This window comes from Bufo gargarizans, chromosome 8 (genome assembly GCF_014858855.1).
Source record: "Bufo gargarizans isolate SCDJY-AF-19 chromosome 8, ASM1485885v1, whole genome shotgun sequence".
NCBI classification, from domain to species: Eukaryota; Metazoa; Chordata; class Amphibia; order Anura; family Bufonidae; genus Bufo; species Bufo gargarizans.
In genome coordinates, this window is record NC_058087.1 from 76,803,552 (window position 1) to 76,826,406 (window position 22,855).

At 44.8% G+C, this 22,855-nt stretch overlaps 1 protein-coding gene across 1 annotated transcript in view; it reads right to left on the reverse strand.

Moving 5' to 3' along the window:
• LOC122945874 (aldehyde oxidase-like) overlaps positions 1–22,855 on the reverse strand; it is a 177,635-nt gene that overhangs the window by 50,855 nt on the left and 103,925 nt on the right. Inside the window, exons 20-23 of the mRNA XM_044305144.1 lie at positions 18,525–18,621; positions 14,034–14,158; positions 5,976–6,109; positions 1,767–1,854 (exon numbers count right to left, since the gene is read on the reverse strand). Of these exons, the coding sequence (XP_044161079.1) occupies positions 1,767–1,854; positions 5,976–6,109; positions 14,034–14,158; positions 18,525–18,621 (444 nt within the window). The remainder of the gene's footprint in view (positions 1–1,766; positions 1,855–5,975; positions 6,110–14,033; positions 14,159–18,524; positions 18,622–22,855) is intronic.

Consider the following 22,855-nt stretch of genomic DNA (forward strand, 5'->3'; position numbering starts at 1 on the left):
TTTGGTGACACCCGACTTCAAGAGGGAGTTTGTGGTACAGACTGATGCCTCGGAGCTGTACTCTCTCAGGAAATCAATGGGGAGGAACATCCCGTTGTTTTCCTGAGCCACAAACTCACCCCAGCCAAGACTAGGTACAGTATAGTGGAGAGAGAGTGCCTGACCATCAAATGGGCAGTCTCTCCGCTATTATCTGTTGGGGAGAAAGTTCCGCCTGGTGACCGACCACTCCCCTCTCAAGTGGATGAGCCAGGCCAAAGAGAGGAATGCTCGGGTCACCAAATGGTTCTTGTCATTACAGAACTTCAAGTTCTCAGTGGAACACAGGGCAGGACGCTTACAGACAAACGCGGATGCCCTGTCCTGGGTACACTGTCTGGCAAGTGTTCACCCCCTCAGGGTTGAACAAAGGGGGGAGGTATTTAGGAAGGTGCAAGGGTCTGTCATTGATGGAAGGTATGTGTCACCGAGGTTCCTGGCCTCGGTGAAGTAAGAGACGTTTTTTTCAGGTGTCAGAGGCAGCTAATGCCGATTGACACTTTGCTATTTTAGTATGGCTGTATAGCTGATCCGGGACGGCTCTTACTGGGAGTAGCCAAAGTGATGGGTGGGTGACTACTTCCCATGTTCCAGGCTTGGTCCTGACTGGCCTATAAAAAACCCAGCCAGCAGTGTCAGCTGTGAGTGTATCTGTCAGTCTCTGTGTTGGTGTGAAAGCAGGTGGATTTGGCTTTGTCCAAGGACCTCTTCTTTTCACAAGGTCACTGTTTTCCTTGAAGCAGACTTTTTGTTTTGGTATTTACTTAATGTGTGAATAAACACTGAACTGTTTAATTCAAAGACTTTGTTGTTGCCTCTATACTGCATCCGCTAACCTACCTACCGGAGCGAATACCCAAGTCTTTCAGCCTTCCTTACCTTGGCCATGTCTCTGAGTATTGCACACCTTGTGCTTTTGGGCACTCCAGTGATGTTGCAGCTCTGAAATATGGCCAAACTGGTGGCAAGTGGCATCTTGGCAGCTGCACGCTTGACTTTTCTCCGTTCATGGGCAGTTATTTTGCGCCTTGGTTTTTCCACACGCTTCTTGCGACCCTGTTGACTATTTTGAATGAAACGCTTGATTGTTCGATGATCACGCTTCAGAAGCTTTGCAATTTTAAGAGTGCTGCATCCCTCTGCAAGATATCTCACTATTTTTGACTTTTCTGAGCCTGTCAAGTCCTTCTTTTGACCCATTTTGCCAAAGGAAAGGAAGTTGCCTAATAATTATGCACACCTGATATAGGGTGTTGATGTCATTAGACCACACCCCTTCTCATTACAGAGATGCACATCACCTAATATGCTTAATTGGTAGTAGGCTTTCGAGCCTATACAGCTTGGCGTAAGACAACATGCATAAAGAGGATGATGTGGTCAAAATACTCATTTGCCTAATAACTCTGCACTCCCTGTACAAAAAAATGGAAAATGTGCCCAGTCAGGAAGAGGGTTAATGGTCCAGACTAGAAGTGTTTAAACTAACGTGATTTTGCCTAAAACGAGTGCAAATTTGGTGCATTTCTGTCACATAAGGTCAAGTCAAGTTGTAGACATATTGAGGAACCAAATGTGCCAAAAATAATAATCCATCCCAGCCTTCTATGTATCTGCAAGGGAATTCCTGTGGTTCAGGAATGGGGCCTACAGTGATAATCTAACTCTGTTCACACTTCCTTTACTAAGTTTTGCTTATCCACAGAAACTGGAGATACTCGGCTTACTTTATATTTCCCAAGATAAGGGTGTCGTCCTCCTGTAATTAACATGTCATCTCCACGTTCCAGAATACAGCGAACTGCACGCTTTGTCCTAAAATTAAAATAGTCATTAAAATCGTGGTTAATTTATACTCGGACAAGGATATGCTGCAGGCTATAATCATTCTGAATGCAATATTTCTACAAATGAATACCCTTTAAAACTACACTATGTTCACTGAAACACCACAGGGAAAACACATTTACTCTGTTATGCCTAGTTTGAGGGGGCAGCCCATGATACAATGATAGAATCCATGAGTCATACAATACTTCCTCAGGCCCGGCATCAAGCCTGGCTATACACACTAGATAGCTGTTGGCTGAATGCTCATTTGGCCCGCAGCTATCTTTTAAGACCACTCCATAGACAATCATGCTTGACCAAGCATTTATGTGAATGCATGCGTCTTGAAACTAAGACTATGGACATGTGGCCTAACTATCACCATCCCCTTACACACATGCATCTTTAGTGCTCAGTAACATATCAGTTTTACTTGGAGTGTTACAGTGAACAAGGTATAGGTGAGTAGGAAAGTAGGTGGCATGCAGTACTAAAAATCATATTAATTCAACTAAACTAAACGGAACTAAAATCAGCATGATGTCATTATATCAGTTATAGGGGTTGTCTGAGCAGGGCCGGCATCAGCACCCGGCAAAGTGCTGGGGCCTAGTGATCCTTAGTGGGTCCACTTGTTTCCGATCCAGTTTAAAAATGTACTGCTGCTGCACTGCTGCACTGCTGCCATCTCACAGGATCTCCAGGCCTGCGAGGCAGATCGGAGGAGGACTGGGGGACAGCAGGGGTGGAGCTGATCAGCGGCGCAGCTGCATAAGACAGCGCACAGCATAACAGCCGAGCTGGAAGAAACCAGGAGTTTAGACAGGTGTGAGTTGACCAGTAACATGGCGGCACTTATCGCATCGGGAGGGTTCATTGCCACAGAGAGGTGCCAGTGTATGGGACAGGAGAAGGGCTAGTGACTTAGGGTGTGGTGGTATTAATGACATGGCCAGTCGGCAGTCGCGATATGTGTTGTGGTGACCATGCACAAATCTCCCACTCAGCAGCTAGCACACAAGTGACAACAGGCACCATTCATAGCTTCACCTCCTCAAACACAGCCTGTCACCATTAGTACAGATATGACCAGCATCCAGGTCAAATCAGCACCAAAGGTTCTTCATCCTTCCAGTCATGTAAACCCCACAGATCCCTCCTGTCACTCAGCATGGACACTGAGCCCCAAAATCCACAGCAGGGTTTGCTTAAGAGATGTCAGTGGAGTCCAGCCTTCAGTCAGGATGAGGAAAGCTGCTCCTTCCCCTCATTCATGGCTTCTGGGAAGAGCAGCCACTTTCCTAAATGCCCTGGAGAAGCAGTCTTCAGTTCCCTAACCAGTATTTTCCTCTGGTAACCAATAATGGCAGGCTGGACATGCTGAGCCTTGTAGTTCTCTGCTATACTCTCTCCCAGTACAGCCCTGTGGTATTCAATAATGACAGGCAGGAGCTGTGTGTGCAGGTACTAAATTAGGCCTTTTGCCCACGAATGTATGCCCTCCGAGATATACGGTCCGCGAGCGGGCCATATGTCCCGAAGCGGCATTGATCGTACGCACGGGAGCATACAGCATCATAGATTACAATGATGCTGTGGACGTTGGGCCGCCCGCGGGGCTATTTTCCCGCATTCTAATGATCATATGAGTGCGGGACAATAGCCCCGCGGGTGGCCCAACGTGCACAGCATCATTGTAATCTATGATGCTGTGTTCTCCTGTGCACACAATCAATGCGGCTCCGGGACATATGGCCTGCTCACGGACCGTATATCTTGGAGGGCATATGGTCGTGGGCAAGAGGCCTTAATCATATTCTGCTGCACACTGCCTGTGCCAACCTGAGGCTGCTGGACTGCTGATAGTAGTCTGCTGCACTCCCTACTGTGCTCCAAATTAAAATATCATCATATTGCTATTTATTGGGCATTGGGGGCACAGGGGCAGGCACCAGTATAGTGCTATCAGCATTCATATTGAAATGTATTTTCATATTCAATGTCTGTTTCTCTTTAGAGGGAGTACAGTAAAAACAGAATACTGAGTAGACCTGAGGGATTAAAACACTGGGTAGATAAAATAAAGTAGGGGCATAAGGACTGATTCCCATATATCCGCTCTGTAGCGTGTTCTGTCTATTCTATTTTGAAACATCTATAACACATGCAGCTTCATTGCCACGTGTTGTGCAAAATGCCACAAGGGGGCCCACTGAGGCTTTATCACCCAAGGGCCCACATGAACCTGAAGCCGGCCCTATGTCAGAGTTCTATAAAACTTCAGGCAACCTCCTAAACGGCCTAAAGTAACAAATAAATGTATATTCACCCGTTTTCACTGCTGTTACTTCCTGCGCTGCGCTCAGGTCCTCATCACTGCTTTTCATTTATCTGGCTGTATCTGTGATGTTCTGTGCACACAGGTCACTGCTGCAGCCAATCACTGGGCTCAGCAGAGACGTCTTGTGCATGGCTGAGGCCAGAGATTGGCTGCAGCAGTGACCTGTCCATGGAACGCAACAGCCACAGCCAAGAAGAGGATGTCAGCAGTGGGAGGGCCGCAGTGCAGTGCTGTAAGAAATAGTAGAGAAAATAGGCGAGTATCCATTCATTTATTTTAGGGCGTTTACAGGGGTTGCCCAAGTTATTATATAACTCGGACAACCCCTTTAGTGCATGCATTACAAAATGTTAATAAAATAATGTATCTATATACAGCAAAGCCTCTTTGAGACAACAACCCAAATTGTAGTATCTTCTCTAACTTTCTCTCCTAGGGCCTAACCAGTGAGCAAATATTACCCTGCAGCACCAAATACCACTGTGCAGCACCCATATTACACCTAGCAGCAAAAAACAAATACCCACATGCACTGCACATAATATTCCCCAACAGAACTAAATGCCACAGTTCAGCACAGCCTACCTCCCCAGAAGTGTCACACAAATACCTCCCGAAAGTGCAAAAGAAATACCACAGTGCACCACAAAATATTACCCCAAAAGAACCAAGCAAATATGGTGGGTAAGCTAGCACACAGAGGGAATGATGGGCGAGCTGGAATATAGAGAGAATGTTGGGTAAGCTGGCACACAGTGAGAATTATTCAGCATTGGGGGAAGTGATGAGAAGGTTGGCAATGAGGGGGGTGATGGTTGGCAATGAGGGGGGTGATGAGTATGTTGGCGCTGACAGGGAATGATGGGTACCCTGATACAGAGGGAGAATGATGGTTAACCTGGTAGACAGAGGGAATGATTGGCAAGCTGGAAAATATGGAGAGTATTTGGGACCCTGGCACACATGGGGCATTAACATATATGTGAGTGATAGCAGGGGGCACAATATACCAGGACTACAATGTGCACTCCTTTCTGAATGCTTCTCTTGCCTAGCATCCCCGCTGCTTATTCCTTCTTGATGCTCCCAGATCTGACATAGATATAGCTAGGACAAAACTGGGAATTTAGAGTGGCCCCATGTTGTAGACAGGTCCATATTAACAGGAGGCAGGGCAACACAAGGAGGCAGGGACAACAAAAGTAAGCGGGGCAGACAATACCATAGTGCAGCACAAAATATCGCCCTAGTAGAACCAAATACCACTGTGCAGCACAAAATACTGGCGCCACCGCTGTATGCAGTTGTATTACTGTACTGTGGATGGCAATACAATTAAATTAAGGAAGGCACTGGCGACTGCCAGCCAGGTGCATAAGTTCCTGATGCTCATAGCATCAATTAATTAATGCTAAGAGCATCAAATTGTTACGTACCTGACCAGTGGCCATGAGGAGGGCTTGAGCAGCCCCCTGGGCATCAGCCCACCGGTAAATTTCCCTGTAGAGACTATGGCCAATCCATTCCTGGAGATACTTTGACTTCCACAATGATATCCCTGCCTGAACACCCTGAAAAGGGGGAACCAGACTGTAGTACTTTATGACCGGTGTCCAGTGAGATGCACCTCACACTATAAAAAGGGCTGTACAAGTGGACTGGTTACCTCAAAGAAGATGGCCAGTGTACATAGCATATAAGAGAACTGAAAGTCCAAAAGTTTGGTGGCCTGTAGAACATAACTGTTGCACACACGATCACTTACTTGTGGGCAGCAACTGCAGTGATTGCTGCAAGATATCCAGTTTTTGTAACTTTTCCCCCAAAAGCCCCTCCAACTCTCTTCACGTGACATGCAATTCTGTTGGCAGGTATGTTCAACACTGTACATATAAGGCCCTACAGATCATGAATGATGAGAATTAGGATTTATTATTTGTAACACGTTATATATTTGTAGACCATTCACACACTATTGGGGTCATTTATCAAACTGGTGTAAAGTAGAACTGGCTTAGTTGCCGATAACAACCAATCAGATTCCACCTTTCACTTTTGACAGCTCCTTTGGAAAATGAAAGGTGTAATCTGATTGGTTGCTATGGGGAACTAAGCCAATTCTACTTTACAACAGTTTGATAAATGACCCCATATGTTTTGCTGTATTCTCTTAAATAGGAAAACGCTGAATTAATCAGTTGTTATGAAAATATGGCGTTCTGAGTACAAACATCGTCCAGAGCGATTTAACCATTGAAGAGAATTCAGTGCCAGCACACATGCCACTGACCCTTCAAGCAGCTGATCAAAGTGGCTGATGGTCAGCAGAGGGCACCAATCTGATAATGACAGCTGAGGATAAGCCACCAATATTAGAAAGCATACCGCCCCCACCCAAACAAAATCAACATCGGATATGTAAAATAAATTATTTCCTTGTAAGACTGTGACTGACAACATGTTGCATTAGGATTGTTAAAAAGGGTTTTCCAGTGAAAATGTTAAAACATGTGGAAAGAGGCAGGTTCGCCAACCCCGTCTAGGATCAAACATGTGAGTGGGGATAGAACAATAAGCTTTAAGGGGAAGCTGTGGAGTCTAGAGTAGTGTAATCAACAGTGTAGACGCAAATAGCTCAATAAAGTTCCAAACAATAAAGTGTATAGCTAACCATTGCACTTTGCATTTATAGGTAATATGACTTTTGTTACTATGTGCCTTTATTGTCTTACTCCTGTATGTTGGGATACACCATCAATTACTTGGACCAACCAACACACATGCCTGGTTACGTCATAGGGTCTTTTAATCTTTATAAAAATGTAAGGATCAGGTATTTAACAGGTGAATATTAGTGGAGTGGAGTGCAGAACATATACAGTGAATTCAATACTACTACCTGCAGCATTATCTCGCCAGGTCTGTCAGTTTCTGTGTAGAAACAGATCTTTGTTTTGTTCTTTTTTGCACTAAACTTTATTAACAACATGACAACATCACCTATAGACAGGCAACCATGTAAATACACACAGTAATGTAGTTACTAGGGATGATCTAGGTAGTGTAATTAAATATTTTCTTTTTGTACAAAAACGTTTCAGAGACCCAAAAGTCCTTTTAAGGACTATTGTATGTGACAGCAGCAATACATATTTTTAGCACATCCTGTGCTAAATACTGTGTAATAGGCAGCTGTGGACAGTTAAAATATTTGCGCCACATCTCCTATGTAAAGTGTGCGCATCCCTAAAATATCGGTGACATCCAGTGCACTTTTTCTGTAGACGATGTCCGCTGTGGACAGTTAAATTATCCGCGCGGAATGGCAATTAGTGTTTAATGAGGTGGATAATGATGAGATACAGTTGCCAATGAGTCAACCACAATTACTGTCTCAAGAGGTTGATGAAGAGGATGAGATACAGTTGTCAATCACTGAGGTTGTGGTTAGGTCAACAAATCAGGAGGATGATCAGAGTGAGGAAGTGGAAGAGGAGGTGGTGGATGATGAGGTCACTGACCCAACATGGGAAGGTGTAAAGCCGAACGAGGACAGCAGTACAGAGGGGAAGGGATCTGCAGCACTACAACAGGCTGGAAGAGGCAGTGTGGTGCAAAAAGTGAGAAGGTGGGCCACACCAAACAGGCCCACAACTGTTCCACGGAGCACCCCCTTGCGGAAAACTCCCTTGCCAAGGGGTAGATTTTCCCAGTATGGCACTTTTTTTAGGAAAGTGCGGACGACAAAAGAATAGTAGTTTGCAACCTGTGCCATACGAAAATGAGCCGGGGCGTGAACACTAGCAACCTCACCACCACCAGCATGATCAGTCACATGGCATCCAAGCAACGTAATAAGTTTGGACAAATGCCTGGGTCTACGGGTGACACCACTGCCTCCTCTTCCCCTATGTTACATGCTGGCCAATCCCTTGTCGGAGGCGCAGGCCCGGATGCCTCCTGCCCTGCACCTAGACCACATCCACTTCAGTGTCCCAGCGCAGCGTCCAAATGTCCTTACCCCAGGCCTTTGAACGTAAGCAAAAATACCCAGCCACCTACCCACAGGCCATAACACTAAATGCGCAGCTTTCCAAATTACTGGACCTGGAAATGTTGCCATTTAGGCTTGTGGACACTGAGGCCTTCTGCAGCCTCATGTCGGCAGCCATCCCTCGTTCCCTCGTTACGCAATCCCCCGCCACCACTATTTTTCAAGGCGAGCCATGCCCGCCTTACACCAAATTATGTCCCGTAACATCACACGTGCCCTGACCAACGCAGATACTGGGAAGGTCCACTTAACCACGGACACATGGACAAGTACATTCGGCCAGGGACTCTACATTTCCCTGGCGGCACACTGGGTGAATGTTGTGAAGGCCGGGAGCGAGTCATACCCTGGGAAGGAACAGGTGCTACCGATGCCAAGGATTGTGGGCCCTACGTCGATCAGGGTTTCCGCCAGCACCTACATTAGTGGCTCCAAACCCCACTTCTCCTCCTCTGCCTCCTACTCCACTTCCACCTCCGATTTATTCACGTGAGGCACCAGTCAGTCATCAGTCGGTAGCTGGAAGCAGTGTAGCACTGCAGTGGGGAAGCGGCAACAGGCCCTGCTAAAGCTAATATGCTAAGGGACTGTTGCAGAGGATAAGAGACCAGAGCTGTTGCAGGGGATAAGAGACCAGACTGAGCTGCGGCTCTCGCCACTCAACCTACAACCAGGCATGGTTGTGTCTGATAATGGCCATATCTTGGTGGCTGCTTTGGAGCTCGGCAGGCTCAGACAATCCCATGCCTTGCCCATGTGTTCAACCTTGTTGTTCAGCGGTTTCTCAAAACCTACTCCAATTTGCCTGAGCTACTGGTGAAGGTGCGCCGCGTGTGTGCACATTTCCGCAAGTCATCGCCAGCTTCAGCCGGTCTGTCAACGCTGCAGCGCGTGCGTGTTGTGTGACGTGAGCACGCGCTGGAACTTGACATTCCGCATGTCGGCCAGGCTCTGTGAGCAGCAGAGGGCAGTAGTGGAATACCAGCTGCAACATGGTCGTTCCCTTTCCAGTCAGCTTCCGCTATTCACATGCGAGGAGTGGGCATGGATGTCTGACCTCTGTGAGGTTTTAAGAAACTTTGAGGAATCAACACAGATGGTGAGCGGCAATAACGCTATTATCAGCATCACCATCCCACTTCTGTGTCTACTCAAATGCTCTCTGCTCACAATTCAGTACAATGCTTTGCATGTGGAAGAGGTGGAAATGGGTGAAGACATTACACAGGGTGATAGCCAGACCACCCTCAGTTCGTCTTCTCAGCGCGAATTGGTCAATAAAGAGGAGGAGACTGTTGCCTCCGCTACAGAGGGTAGTACCCATGGAAGTTTAATTCCATCTGTTCAGTGTTGGTGGGCAGAAGAGGAGGAAGAGGATGAGAAGATTGAGACTGATCCTCCTGATGAAGACAGCGAAGTCTTGCCTGTTGGTACTCTGGCAAACATGGCTGACTTCATGTTAGGCTGCCTTTCCCACGACCCACGGGTTATACGTATTTTAGACAACGCGGATTACTGGTTGCTCACCCTTCTCGACCCCCGCTACAAAAATAACTTCTCATCTCTCATTCCTCTGGTGGAGAGGACGAGCAAAACTGTGCAATACCAGAAGATCCTTGTTGAAACATTTCTCCAAAACTTCCCATCTGACAACGCTGGCAGCAGAGTCCGTAGTTCCTTGGCCAACAGAGGAGGGGAGACAAGGGGACCACACAGCAGTTCCAACAGAGGCAGGGCAACACTCCAAAGCCTGGGACAGTTTCATGACACCTCGCCAGCACCCTCACCCTGATGCGCGGCCTAGTGTCAAAAGGAGGGAAACATTTTCAAAGATTGAGTACATAGCAGACTGTGTCAGCGTCCTCAATGATCCCTCAGTCCCTTACAACTACTGTGTATCTAAGCTGGACACGTGGCACGAACTGGCGTTCTACGCCTTGGAGGTTCTGGCCTGCCCTGCCGCCAGCGTTTTGTCTGAGCGGGTATTTAGTGCTGCTGGTGCCATTATAACAGATAAGCGTATCCGTCTTTCAACTGAAAATGCTGACAGGTTTACACTTACAAAAATGAACAAGGCCTGGATTGACCATGACTTCTCGACTCCACCATAGGAAAGCTTATGAACATAAAAGCACTTTAAATGTGTTGTTTATAATGTACTGAATACACTGTATTCCCTTCCACCACAAACAAGGGTATATGGTTGAATCTTCCTTTTCTCATCTTCCTTCTCCTCTTCCATCATATCAACACATGCTTATTCATTGCATATAATGCCCTCGCATATAGTATTTTACAGGGACAGCTTAGCTGCAGGTTCTCGCATATAATTTTTTAAAAGGGTCAGCTCACCAGCAGGCCCTCGCATATATTATTTTACAGGGTAAGCTTACCAGCAGGCCCTCACATATAGTTTTTTTTTAAGAGGGTCAACTCACCAGCAGGCCCTCGCATATAATATTTTACAGGGTCAGCTCACCAGCAGGCCCTCACATATAGTTTTTTTTTAAGAGGGTCAGCTCACCAGCAGGCCCTCGCATATAATGTTTTACAGGGTCAGCTCACCAGCAGGCCCACACCTAATTATACCTAATAGACAATTTGCGTGCATGCTGCCTTGCTTGGATGTGGTAGCCGTAGTTGTATCTCAAGCTCCCTCTCCGGAATCAAACCATGATTTCCCCGTTACCCATGGTCTACATGGTTTGGGCGGAAAATAACATCGAAAGTTGACAGGGTAGACATCCAAATGGATCATCGCCGTCACGGGGATGTGTGATCGGCCCCAGGTTGTCTAGAGTCACCAAAGCGGCAGCAGGCCCTCGCACATAATGTTTTAGATGGTCAGATCAGCAGGCCCTTGCCCTTGCCTAATTTTTCAAGGCTGTGTATGATCCCCTCCTTTATGTGTAACAAAGGGTGTATCGGAGTGCCTCTTCCTTGTAATTTTTGGCAACACTTGCACTTTATAAATAAGTAAATATACAGGAAAGAATGTTTCCTACCAATTCTTCCTCTAAAATCAAATTTTATCTTCGGTTTTGTGCATATTATTGTCAGTCTGTAAAAGTGGCGTACTACTCGGACAACATCGCTCCCTGCAGCGACCTGGGAGTCCAAGATGCATCCAGACATCCTCCCCTTGCTTTTCCCGAACCATTATGGTGGTGTTTCCATCAATTTCTGACATTTTCCTATAAACCAGGCACCCTCCCCTCTTCAGAGCAGGGGGTGCCTGGTTTAATGCTCGGGTTCTCCCATTGACTTCCATTATACTCGGGTGCTGGGTAGAGCACCCGAGCATCCAGATGTGTTCGGCCTGAGCACCCAAGCAATATGGTGCTCGATCAACACTTGTAGTTACTGTAAAAACCACAATAAAAATCATGATTCCACCTCTAGTCCTATTTAATTATCACATGGATGTGTCCTGTGTGCTGACCCAGCACATGTATGTCATGTCACACTGTTGCTTACTGAATATCAGGGATTATATGATCAGAAGAGTGTCACATGGCTGATGCCATGATTAAGTTAGGCCATGGATACATTACATAGGACTGATACATGGGCTATACCATTTTACTGCATGTATGGGTCAACCGCCTGAAAAAAAGGTATGCGTCCAGAATTAGGATATAAAAAACTATATATTAGAAAATTGTATGATTTCCTATTATACAAACAAATACATTAGAAAAATGAAAACTGGAATGCCCCTTTAAGGTGATTCTATTACTTTGATTGGCTCACTTTACTATGTGATTTTGTAGGATTGTGTTATGGTTGGAAGTACCACACAAGGGTAGTTTCATTATAATATGGAAGCTATACATAATAGATATTAGAAGCAGATGTTATTGTAACAGCATTTAGAGATATGCTTTTTAGTAGCCACCCTCCATGAGCCATAGACAAAATGGACAGGAGGAGATCTCATTGACTTCTATGGGAGAGTTTTCTAGGCATGCCATGTGAAAAATTATATATATACACACATATACACATACATACATACATACAGTTGCAAGAAAAAGTATATGAACCCTTTGGAATGATATGGATTTCTGCACAAATTGGTTATAAAATGGGATCTGATCTTTATCTAAGTCTCAACAATAGACAATCACAGTCTGCTTAAACTAATAACACACAAAGAATTAAATGTTACCATGTTTTTATTGAACACACCATGTAAACATTCACAGTGCAGGTGGAAAAGGTATGTGAACCCTTGGCTTTAATAACTGGCTGAACCTCCTTTGGCAGCAATAACTTCAACCAAACGTTTCCTGTAGTTGCAGATCAGATGTGCACAACGGTCAGGAGTGATTCTTGACTATTCCTCTTTACAGAACTGTTTCAGTTCAGCAATATTCTTGGGATGGCTGGTGTGAATCGCTTTCTTGAGGTCATGTCACAGCATCTCAATCGGGTTGAGGTCAGGACTCTGACTGGGCCACTCCAGAAGGCGTATCTTCTTCTGTTTAAGCCATTCTGTTGTTGATTTACTTCTATGCTTTGGGTCGTTGTCCTGTTGCAACACCCATCTTCTGTTGAGCTTCAGCTGGTGGACAGATGTCCTTAAGTTCTCCTGCAAAATGTCTTGATAGACTTGGGAATTCATTTTTTCTTCGATGCTAGCAATCCGTCCAGGCCCTGACGCAGCAAAGCAGCCCCAAACCATGATACCCCCACCACCATACGTCACAGTTGGGATGAGGTTTTGATGTTGGTGTGCTGTGCCTCTTTTTCTCCACACATAGTGCTGTGTGTTTCTTCCAAACAACTCAACTTTGGTTTCATCTGTCCACAGAATATTTTGCCAGTACTGCTGTGGAACATCCAGGTGCTCTTGTGCAAATTGTAAACGTGCAGCAATGTTTTTTTTGGACAGCAGTGGCTTCCTCTGTGGTATCATCCCATGAAATTCATTCTTGTTTAGTGTTTTACATATCGTAGATTCGCTAACAGGGATGTTAGCATATGCCAGAGACTTTTGTAAGTCTTTAGCTGACACTCTAGGATTGTTCTTCACCTCATTGAGCAGTCTGCGCTGCGCAGTCATCTTTACAGGACGGACACTCCTAGGGAGAGTAGCAGCAGTGCTGAACTTTCTACATTTCTAGACAATTTATTTGTCTTACCATGGACTGATGAACAGTAAGGTTTTTGGAGATACTTTTAGAACCCTTTCCAGCTTTATGCAAGTCAACAATTCTTAATCGTAGGTCTTCTGAGAGCTCTTTTGTGCGAGGCATCATTCACATCAGACAATGCTTGTCAAAAGCAAACCCAGAACTGGTGTTCTGGGTTTGCTTTTGACAAGGGCAGTGGTAACCAACACCTCCAATCTCATCTCATCTCAATCTGATTGGACTCCAGTTGGCTGACACCTCCCTCCAATTATCTCTTGGAGATGTCATTAGTCTAGGGATTCACATACTTTTTCCACCTGCACTGTAAATGTTTACATGGTGTGTTCAATAAAAACATGGTAACATTTAATTCTTTGTGCGTTATTAGTTTAAGCAGACTGTGATTGTCTATTGTGACTTGGATGAAGATCAGATCACATTTTATGCAGAAATCCATATCATTCCAAAGGGTTCACATACTTTTTCTTGTATATATATATATATATATATATATATATATATATATATATATATATATATATATATATATATTTTTTTTTTTATTTATTAAAAACATGATTTAAACAATAGTTCATTTTCTGATTGCACACTCCCTTTAATGTTGACTTACCTGTGTGTGAGTTGGATCTTGGGTAGCCAAATACACATCCATTTCTCCATCTTCTCCTTTGGGGACAGCTCGGATACTTTGAGTCTCCATGTAGAAATGTTCCTGACCACCTATATAGATTTCACCTGCAATGGTCACAAGAAGGAGAAAGAAAACCATTAGTGTGTTACAGCCTGACAACTGAAAACCAGTGATAAGCTAAAGCCATGGATACAGTCTCAGAACAAGCTATACAAACAGAATTACATTGGGAAAAGAAGTAGTACATTCCGGTCATTTAAAGGGGTTATCTGGGAATTGATACTGATTTATCATTAGGATAAGTCATCAATACCAGATTGGAAGCTAAAGGCTGTGATGGTCTGTAAGGCACTTAGGCATTTTCCTAGGCTAGTGACATTACCGTACATTGGTCACATAGACTAGACAGTCAGTCCCATTCAAGTCAACGGGGCTGAGCTGCATACCAAACACAGCCGCTACAAAATGTACAGCACTGTGCTTGGTAAGCTGCCAGGAGGCCATAGTACTCACTAGAGGTCATCAATATCAATTCCCAGATAACACCTTTATATGAGTGGTCAGCCCTGTAATAGATGGACAGGTTGGGTAGATTAGAGTGAGAGATTCTGTGTGTTAGTTACTGGGATGCCTTTAACCTATGTAGTTCTGATGAGACTAAAGGAACATCTGTTATTCCACAACCAAAAGGGCACAACATTCAGCTTACCACCTCTGCCCCTTCATTTTAACAATCACAAGGGGTCTTAGCACCTCAACTGCCACAGATCAGAATTTCTGACATGTCAAAATTACATGTCAAAAGCTTTATGAAATGATAAGTATCGATTAGACTGTATTTATTGACTATATGAAGAAAGGATCGGCACTCACAATGGTTGCTTATGATGCTTGGTTTATTGTCACATACCAGTGACTCGTTTTGGCACAATACGTGCCTTCTTCAAACTGTGTGCATACAAGAAATCATCCCACATTTAAATAGCCCGCCAGATAACAAGGAACTGACGTCATGTTGTCATGACAACCCACTACAGAAAAAGATATGCTGCAAACCATCATCAATAGCTTTAAAGAGAATGGGACCATTGATGCCAAATTGGGTGAGTTTTTGATTAATCATCATCCAATTACTCCAGTATTCTATACTTTGCCAAAGGTGCATGAATCCATTATTCGACCCCCGGGCCGCCCTATTGTGGCATCAACGGATTCCATTCGACCCCCGCTTATTAATATTCCTTGAAAAGGTGCTTACACCACTGACTAAATTGGCACCATCCTACTTAAGGGATACTAGGCATTTTCTGAATGAGATTAAGTCTCTAGATATGGATAAAGACTGCACCCAGGTCACCTTTGATGTGTGCAGTCTTTATACCTCTATCACACATGTGAAAGGGATTAGCGCAGTTAGTAATCTATTAACATAAAGTACATAAAAGGACACTGAAAAAGATTTTTTACTTACGCTCCTCACAGTGGTACTGGAACAGAACTATTTTCTGTTTCAGGATTCTTTTTACCAACAGCGACATGGGACCGCGATGGGTTCTAACGTCGCACCGCCATACGCAAGTTGCTACATGGATCAGTTTGAGAGCGAATTTATTTATCCTAACCCATTATATTTAGAACATTGAATTTTTGGGCGTCATTTTATCGACTATATTTTTTGCGTAATGGCGGGCGACGTTCGGACTCTCATCAAGTTCGCAATCCATCTTAACTCTATTTGGACGGAACTGCGGTTCACTTTACATTATGACTTGCGAAAAATCTCCTTTCTGGACACATGGGTAATAAGGGGGGGGGGGGGAGATAGTAGAGCACAAACCGATCTATTTACAAAAAGCACTGACCGTAATAGTCTGCTTACTTTCAACAGCAATCTTCTGCATCCACCAGAAAGTCCCTCCCTTACTCCCAATACCAGAGAGCCAAACACATAGTCAGCAACACTGAGACATGCGAGATCAGACTCGATGAGATGACCACTAAATTTAGAGCAAGGAGTTATCCTACACATTTATTAGAGGAACAGAGAACTCGGGTTGATACTGCACAAGAAAACAAGGTGTCCAAAGATGTGCACATTCCCTTTGTGGTTAAGTACCATCCGTGGACCAATAAAATTAGTGCAGTGATCAATAAACATTGGAACGTGGTCTCCAAATCATATCCACAAATTGTAGAATTCCAAAAACTACCTATGATGTGTTACAAAAGAGCAGTGAACATCAGGTATAGAATTATCAGGGCTGACATTGGTAGCAACAGAACAGAATCCAGACAGAGTGTGCTTTCCACTCCAAAGCAAGGAACTTTTCCTGGTTTGAGTTATTACACTGGAACAATGCATATAAAAAGGAACACATTTTATCCATCCACATTCTGGAGAAAGAATACCAATAACGGGGCATGTTTACATGTGACAGCAGATTCATCATTTATATACTCAAATGCCCCTGTGGATTACTGCATGTGGGTGAAACTTCAACGAGAATGAAAGATAGGTTCAGTAAACCTAAGTCCACCATAAGGAAGGGTAACCTGTTACTTCCTATACCACACCACTTCCATCAGCAGAAGCACACCATCTCTCAGTTACTCTTCCAGATCATTGAAAGCATTTCACAACCACGACGGGGAGGTGACAGAAATAAATTATTGCTCAGAAAAGAAGCTTACTGGATCCACCGGTTACAAACGTTGGAACCCAGGGGTTTGAACCGCGATTAGGATTTATATAGCTTTTTGTGAACCAAATTTTATGTAACTTTCGTTTGTTCATTTTTGTTTCCATAGCGGAATTGAACCATATCGCAATGATGAATTATTGTATATTGGAGCATATCATATGGACTTTATTTATATGGTCGGCTACTTTCAGCTATTAATTTCATAGTTTTTTCTCGATACAATGTTAGTTTTTTTTCTGTTTGTGTAGTGGGTTGTCATGACAACATGACGTCAGTTCCTTGTTATCTGGCGGGCTATTTAAATGTGGGATGATTTCTTGTATGCACACAGTTTGATGAAGGCACGTATTGTGCCGAAACGCGTCACTGGTATGTGACAATAAACCAAGCATCATAAGCAACCATTGTAAGTGCCGGTCCTTTTTTCATATTGCTTACCTGGGACGCCAGTCCCTGGACACGTGCACCACCACGTCAGTTCCTGCCATAGTGCCGATCGGTGATTATTACATACTGTATTTATTGTCTGTCATTGGTCAGTAACAAATAAAACAAACACGGGTAAGATAATATGCTTATGCTATGGCTAATCCTAAACAGTCTGGACGCTGTACTTTGGTATAAGGGTGATAAGTCCTCAGTAGTGAGCTATAGAGATTCAACAGGCTCAGAAGGAGGCAGATAAAAGGTAAAATCACTTGACATTGCAATAGTTGTGTGTCCAAAGTCCAGGGCTACTGTGATCACTCGTCCGTCAGCTACATGGTTTCTGAGCAGTAGATCACATTTTAGACAGCGTGATCTGCTGCCCAGAAATGATAATTTACTTGCCTGCACGAATGACTGCTTCATCTGATGAACGGGAGATAGGCTGCACCTTTAGATCGGCATTTGATATTCGGGCCGTGTAATCCCGCCATTAATGTCATAGAGAAAATTGAATCATTAAATAGGAGGATCATCTCTTAATTCTCTTTTTGTTTATTGCAAGTGGTCTCTTGGTCTGTATATACAGAGGTAAGGTGGGCATGAAACTTCACTGCCCTATCCATCAGCAGCATGTGATTATAAAGTATAATACAACAGTGACATATCAAAGGTTTGGATCGGTGGGGATCAGAGTGCTAAAACCCAGCAATCACTAAACTGAGGAGACCGAAGCACTCACACAGTGAGCTTAAGCTGGAGTCTATGAACCCATCTCATGTCCATCATCAGCAGCATGGAGAGACCGCGCTCTGCATGAGGGCTTCCATCTTCCTTTTTTAGCGATATGTGGGGGCCCCAGAGGTCAAAAACTTTGATATGTCATTATGATATATCACTTTTTTTTTATTTTTATTTATTTTTATTAAGTGCAGGTAACACTTTAACGGGACAAATGTGCAGACCAAAATAAAAAAAAAGTGTGGACAGCACACCCAGAAGAGAAACATAGGTGGGTGCACACCTTTTAGGGGCTTGGTCGAACGCACACCTTCGGGTATGAAGTTCTACAAACAGAGGGAGAGGCAGTGCTCCAAAACCAGTGATGTCTATAACCCATATGTGACTTTTCAGATGAAAATGCTAAGTAAAGGCTTTTCAGTCAAAATATTGCATATGGATTAAAGATTTCACTGGTTTTGGATTACTTTGAGTGCTGCCTCTCTCTGCAGAGAAAACATTTCTACTGCACTGTATCCATGCTCATATGGCTAAATAGGGCAATGCAATTAATGACAATATTTTAAGAACTAAATTATATTAGTGGCAATAATCTTTGTACCTTCATGCACCTGATCAGCTGTTTGAAAGGCTTCTTCTATATTTCCGACCTCTAGTTGTCTTTGTGGTTCATAGAATGAATTGCTATTAATGGCCTCCTTCAATATAAAACCAAGAGAAATGTACCATTACTAATAAGCAACATGTTTCTTTTTAACCTTCCTTTATATAAGATGATCTGAGTTGGCTTGACTATATACAGTACTAGCAGAAGGAGCCGGCTTCGCACACGTATATTTCATCAATTTCATTTAATGTTTGTGTGTGTAGTTAAAAGATATTGACAGTATCCCCTATAACAGTGACATCTACAGTATCCCACCATTTAATACTGACCTTCCCCCCACAGTGCCGCACCTCCTTAAAATAGGACGTCCACAGCAGCCCACCCCCTTAACTTTGACCTTCACAGCAGCCTGCCCCTTTAACAGTGAGTTCCACAGCACCCCACCCCCTTGACAGTGACCTCCACAGGGGCCCGCCCCTTAACACTGATTATAGGTTACAGTCCCCTTAACTGTGACCTCCACCATTCCTGGCCCTCTTAACAGAGACCTCCACAGCAGTTGCCCCTTTAATAGTGACTGCCACAGTACCCTGCACCCTTAACAGTGACCTCCACTGTACCCTGCTCCCTTAACAGTGACCTCACAGTACCCCGCTGCCTTAACAGTAACCTCACAGTACCCCGCTGCCCCTTTAATAGTGACCTCCACAGTCCCCTCCTCCCTTAACAATGACCTCCACAGCAGCCTGCCCCTTTAATAGTAACATCTACAGTGCCCTCCCCTTTAACAGTAACCTCCACAGTGGCCGACCATTTGTGACCTCCACAGTACCCAGTCTCGTTAAGCGATTTCCACAATAACCCATCCCCTTAACAGTGACCTCCACAGCAGCTGCCCCTTTAATAGTGACCTCCACAGTCCCCCACCCCCTTAACAGTAACTTCCACAGTGGCTGGCCTTTATTTATGACCTCCACAGTACCCAGTCTCATTAAGTGATTTCCACAATAACCCGTCCCCTTAACAGTGACCTCCCCGGAGCTCTGTTCCCTTAAAATGTGACCTCAACAACACCCTGCCCCCTTAACAGTGATGTTTACAGCACCCCGCCCCTTAACACTAACCTCCATAGTGGATAATCCCCTTAACTGTAACCTCCACCACTTCCTGCCCGAGACCTCCACAGCACCCACCGCTTTAACAGTGACCTCCACAGCGGCCCGCCCCTTTAACAATTACCTCCATAGCGGCCTCCCCTTTATTAGTGACCTCCACAGTACCCCATCTCGTTAATAGTGATTTCCACAACCCCCCAGCTCCCTTAACAGTGGCCCCTACATCAATTTGCTCCTTAACACAGAACTCCATAGCAGACCGTCCCCTTAACTGTGACCTCCACAGCACTCTGATACCTTAACAATGTAATCCACAGCGCCCCGCCCCTTTAAAGCTGACCTACAGCAGTGAAGAAAAATGGCTGGGTTGTAATGGAAACCTGGTGTAAAACTGTATATGAGGAGACTAAGGACCTGCAAGCTTCAATTGGCTGATAAGCGTCATGTGACCGTGTGTATGGCAGTTGGGATATGAGGAGAAAGACCTAAAGGCTTCTATTGGCTGATGTAGGTCATGTGATGGTGCCATATTAGCATTTTTGGGGAATATCTCAGGAACGGTACATGCTAGAGAGCCGAGACTGGTCTAAAACCTTCCTGGACACCCAATGTGCCTGTGTGCCAAATTCGTGATTATAAATGCGACAGTGTGGAAATCCTTTAGCGGACATACATACATACATACATACACTCAGCTTTATATATTAGATAAGGTTATTAAAGGGAACTTCGATTTTAAAGGGAACATGTCACCATGAAATGCAGTGCAATCTGCAGGCAGGAGGAACTGAGCAGATTTATATAAAAAGTTTTGTGGTAAAAAAAAAAAAAAAAAAAAAAATCAGCAAAATTTGTAATTCATACTTTTTTTTTTTAAAACAATATTTTTTTTATTGTCATGTCACAAAAAGGTAAGTGAACCATTACATTCGGAAAGGATCACATATCCAATGCATTACACAATTCAGTGTTGTCAGTACAAGTTGAATAATACAGTCTGGTAACATGACAATTTTATTTTTTATTTTTATTTTATTTTTTACACATATTGAAAGCAATTATATTTTTTCCATAATTTATCCACATTTTTCCTATAAACTGTCCCTGCAGTAAATTGTCTCATCTGTGCTGCAATAGCATCTCTGTGAGAGGCCCAGATATTGGGAAAAATATTAGTGACAACAATCATATTTTTTCCATAACTTATCCACATTTTTCCTATAAACGGTCCCTGCAGTGGATTGTCTCATCTGTGCTGCAATAGCGTGTGTGTGTCAGGACAAGAGATATTTTTACTATCAGTGAAATCTTTTTTCCTTTTTCCATACTTTTAATTACTTTTCCATATACTGTGCTTGCTGTGAACTGTGACGTCAGTGCCACATCTTGTGTGTCAAGCGTGCAAATAACATTTAATATGAAGAAGGCGAGCACTAAGGGACGGGGAAGTGGCCATGATGCAGATGGTGCACACAGAGGCCGTGGCCCTGGGGTGGTGAAATTGTGCCTGCTGCCAGAGCACAAGAAAAACAATCATCCAAGATACCTAGCTTCATGTCCTAGTTTGCAGAGCAGCGCAGGACACTACTCTTGAAGTCAGCCCAGTGCGAGCAGGTGGTCGTTGGATTGCTGCAGATAGTGCTTGCAGTTGGTTAAGCACCACCCTGTGTTCTACCAAGTCCAGTCTCAGTAGCCAGGAGTCTGGTCCACACAATCCTCACCCTGATCCTCCTTCCTCCAACCATTTACAGTCTGGCCAAACAAGTGATCTCACACTCGGATATTCCGAGGACCTCTTTTCATCGCCATTAATTGATTTGGCCCTCTCCCCAAGCACGCTTGAAGAGGGACCTGAGATCTTGTGCCCCGATTCCCAACCTCTGGAGCATCCAGACTCACAAGAACATGACGCTGGGGAATGGCAATTAGTGTTTAATGAGGTGGATGACGATGAGACAGTTGCCAATGACTCAACCGCAATTACTGTCTCAAGAGGTTGAGGAAGAAGATGACACACAGTTGTCAATCACTGAGGTTGTGGTTAGGTCAACAAATCAGGAAGATAATCAGAGTGAGGAAGTGGAAGAGGAGGTGCTGGATGACTAGGTCACTGACCCAACCTGGGAAGATGGCAACAAGCTGAGCGAGGAAAGCAGTACAGAGAGGGAGGGATCTGCAGCACTGCAACAGGCTGGCAGAGGCAGTGGGGTGGCAAAAGGTAGATGGCGGGCACCACTGAACAGGCCCGCAACTGTTCCACTGAGCATCCCCTTGCATAAATCTCCCTTGCCAAAGGGTAGGTATTCGGCAATATGGCGCTTTTTTGAGGAAAGTGCGGACGACAAAAGAAAAGTAGTTTGCAACCAGTGCCACATCAAAATGAGCCAGGGCGTGAACACTAGCAACCTCACCACCACCAGCATGATCCGCCACATGGCATCAAAGCACCCTAATAGGTTGGCCGAACGCCTTAGTCCACAATCTGTGTCTGCGGGACACACCACTGCCTCCTCTTCCCCTGTGTTAAGTGCTGGCCAATCCCCTGTCCAAGAGGCAGGCACAGATGCCTCCCGCCCTGCACCTGGACTTTCGCAAGCACCATCAGCGACCACATCCACTTCCCTGTCCCAGCACAGCGTCCAAATGTCATTACCCCAGGCATTTGAATGCAAGTGCAAATACCCAGACACCCACCCACAGGCCATTGTCACGGCCATGGCCATGACCGTGACTCCTCAACCGCATGCGGTTGCCTGCGGTTTGGTTTAGTGTTCAATCACAGGTGAGGGCCGCTGGTGTGTGGCCTCACTTGTGGTTGCTGCGGGCAACCTGTCGTATGAGTTGGTTTCTGCAGAGCAGCCTGAGCGGTGCTGGGCAGCTTGCTGCATGGCATGCAGTTGCACCTAGCAACCTTCCTGTTAGGTGTGTGTGTGTGTGTACACTTGGTTTTATGTGTGGTGTGCACTGACCCTTCCCTTCACTGTGGTTGTCCGTGGCAACGTTTGGTCGTTGTTGTACATGTGGTGGCAGTGTCCCGGCCTTCGGGCTGACTCCCAGGACATGAGTGCCACCCATGTCGTTGCCTGCGGCAACAGCCACAGTGTGTGTTAGTGAGTTGGACACTTTCCCTTTAATGCGTTTCCCTTCTCTGGTGCTGGAAGGGTTAACTCCCTTCCCAGTGTGTGTGTGTCACTGGGTGTGTCCGACTGT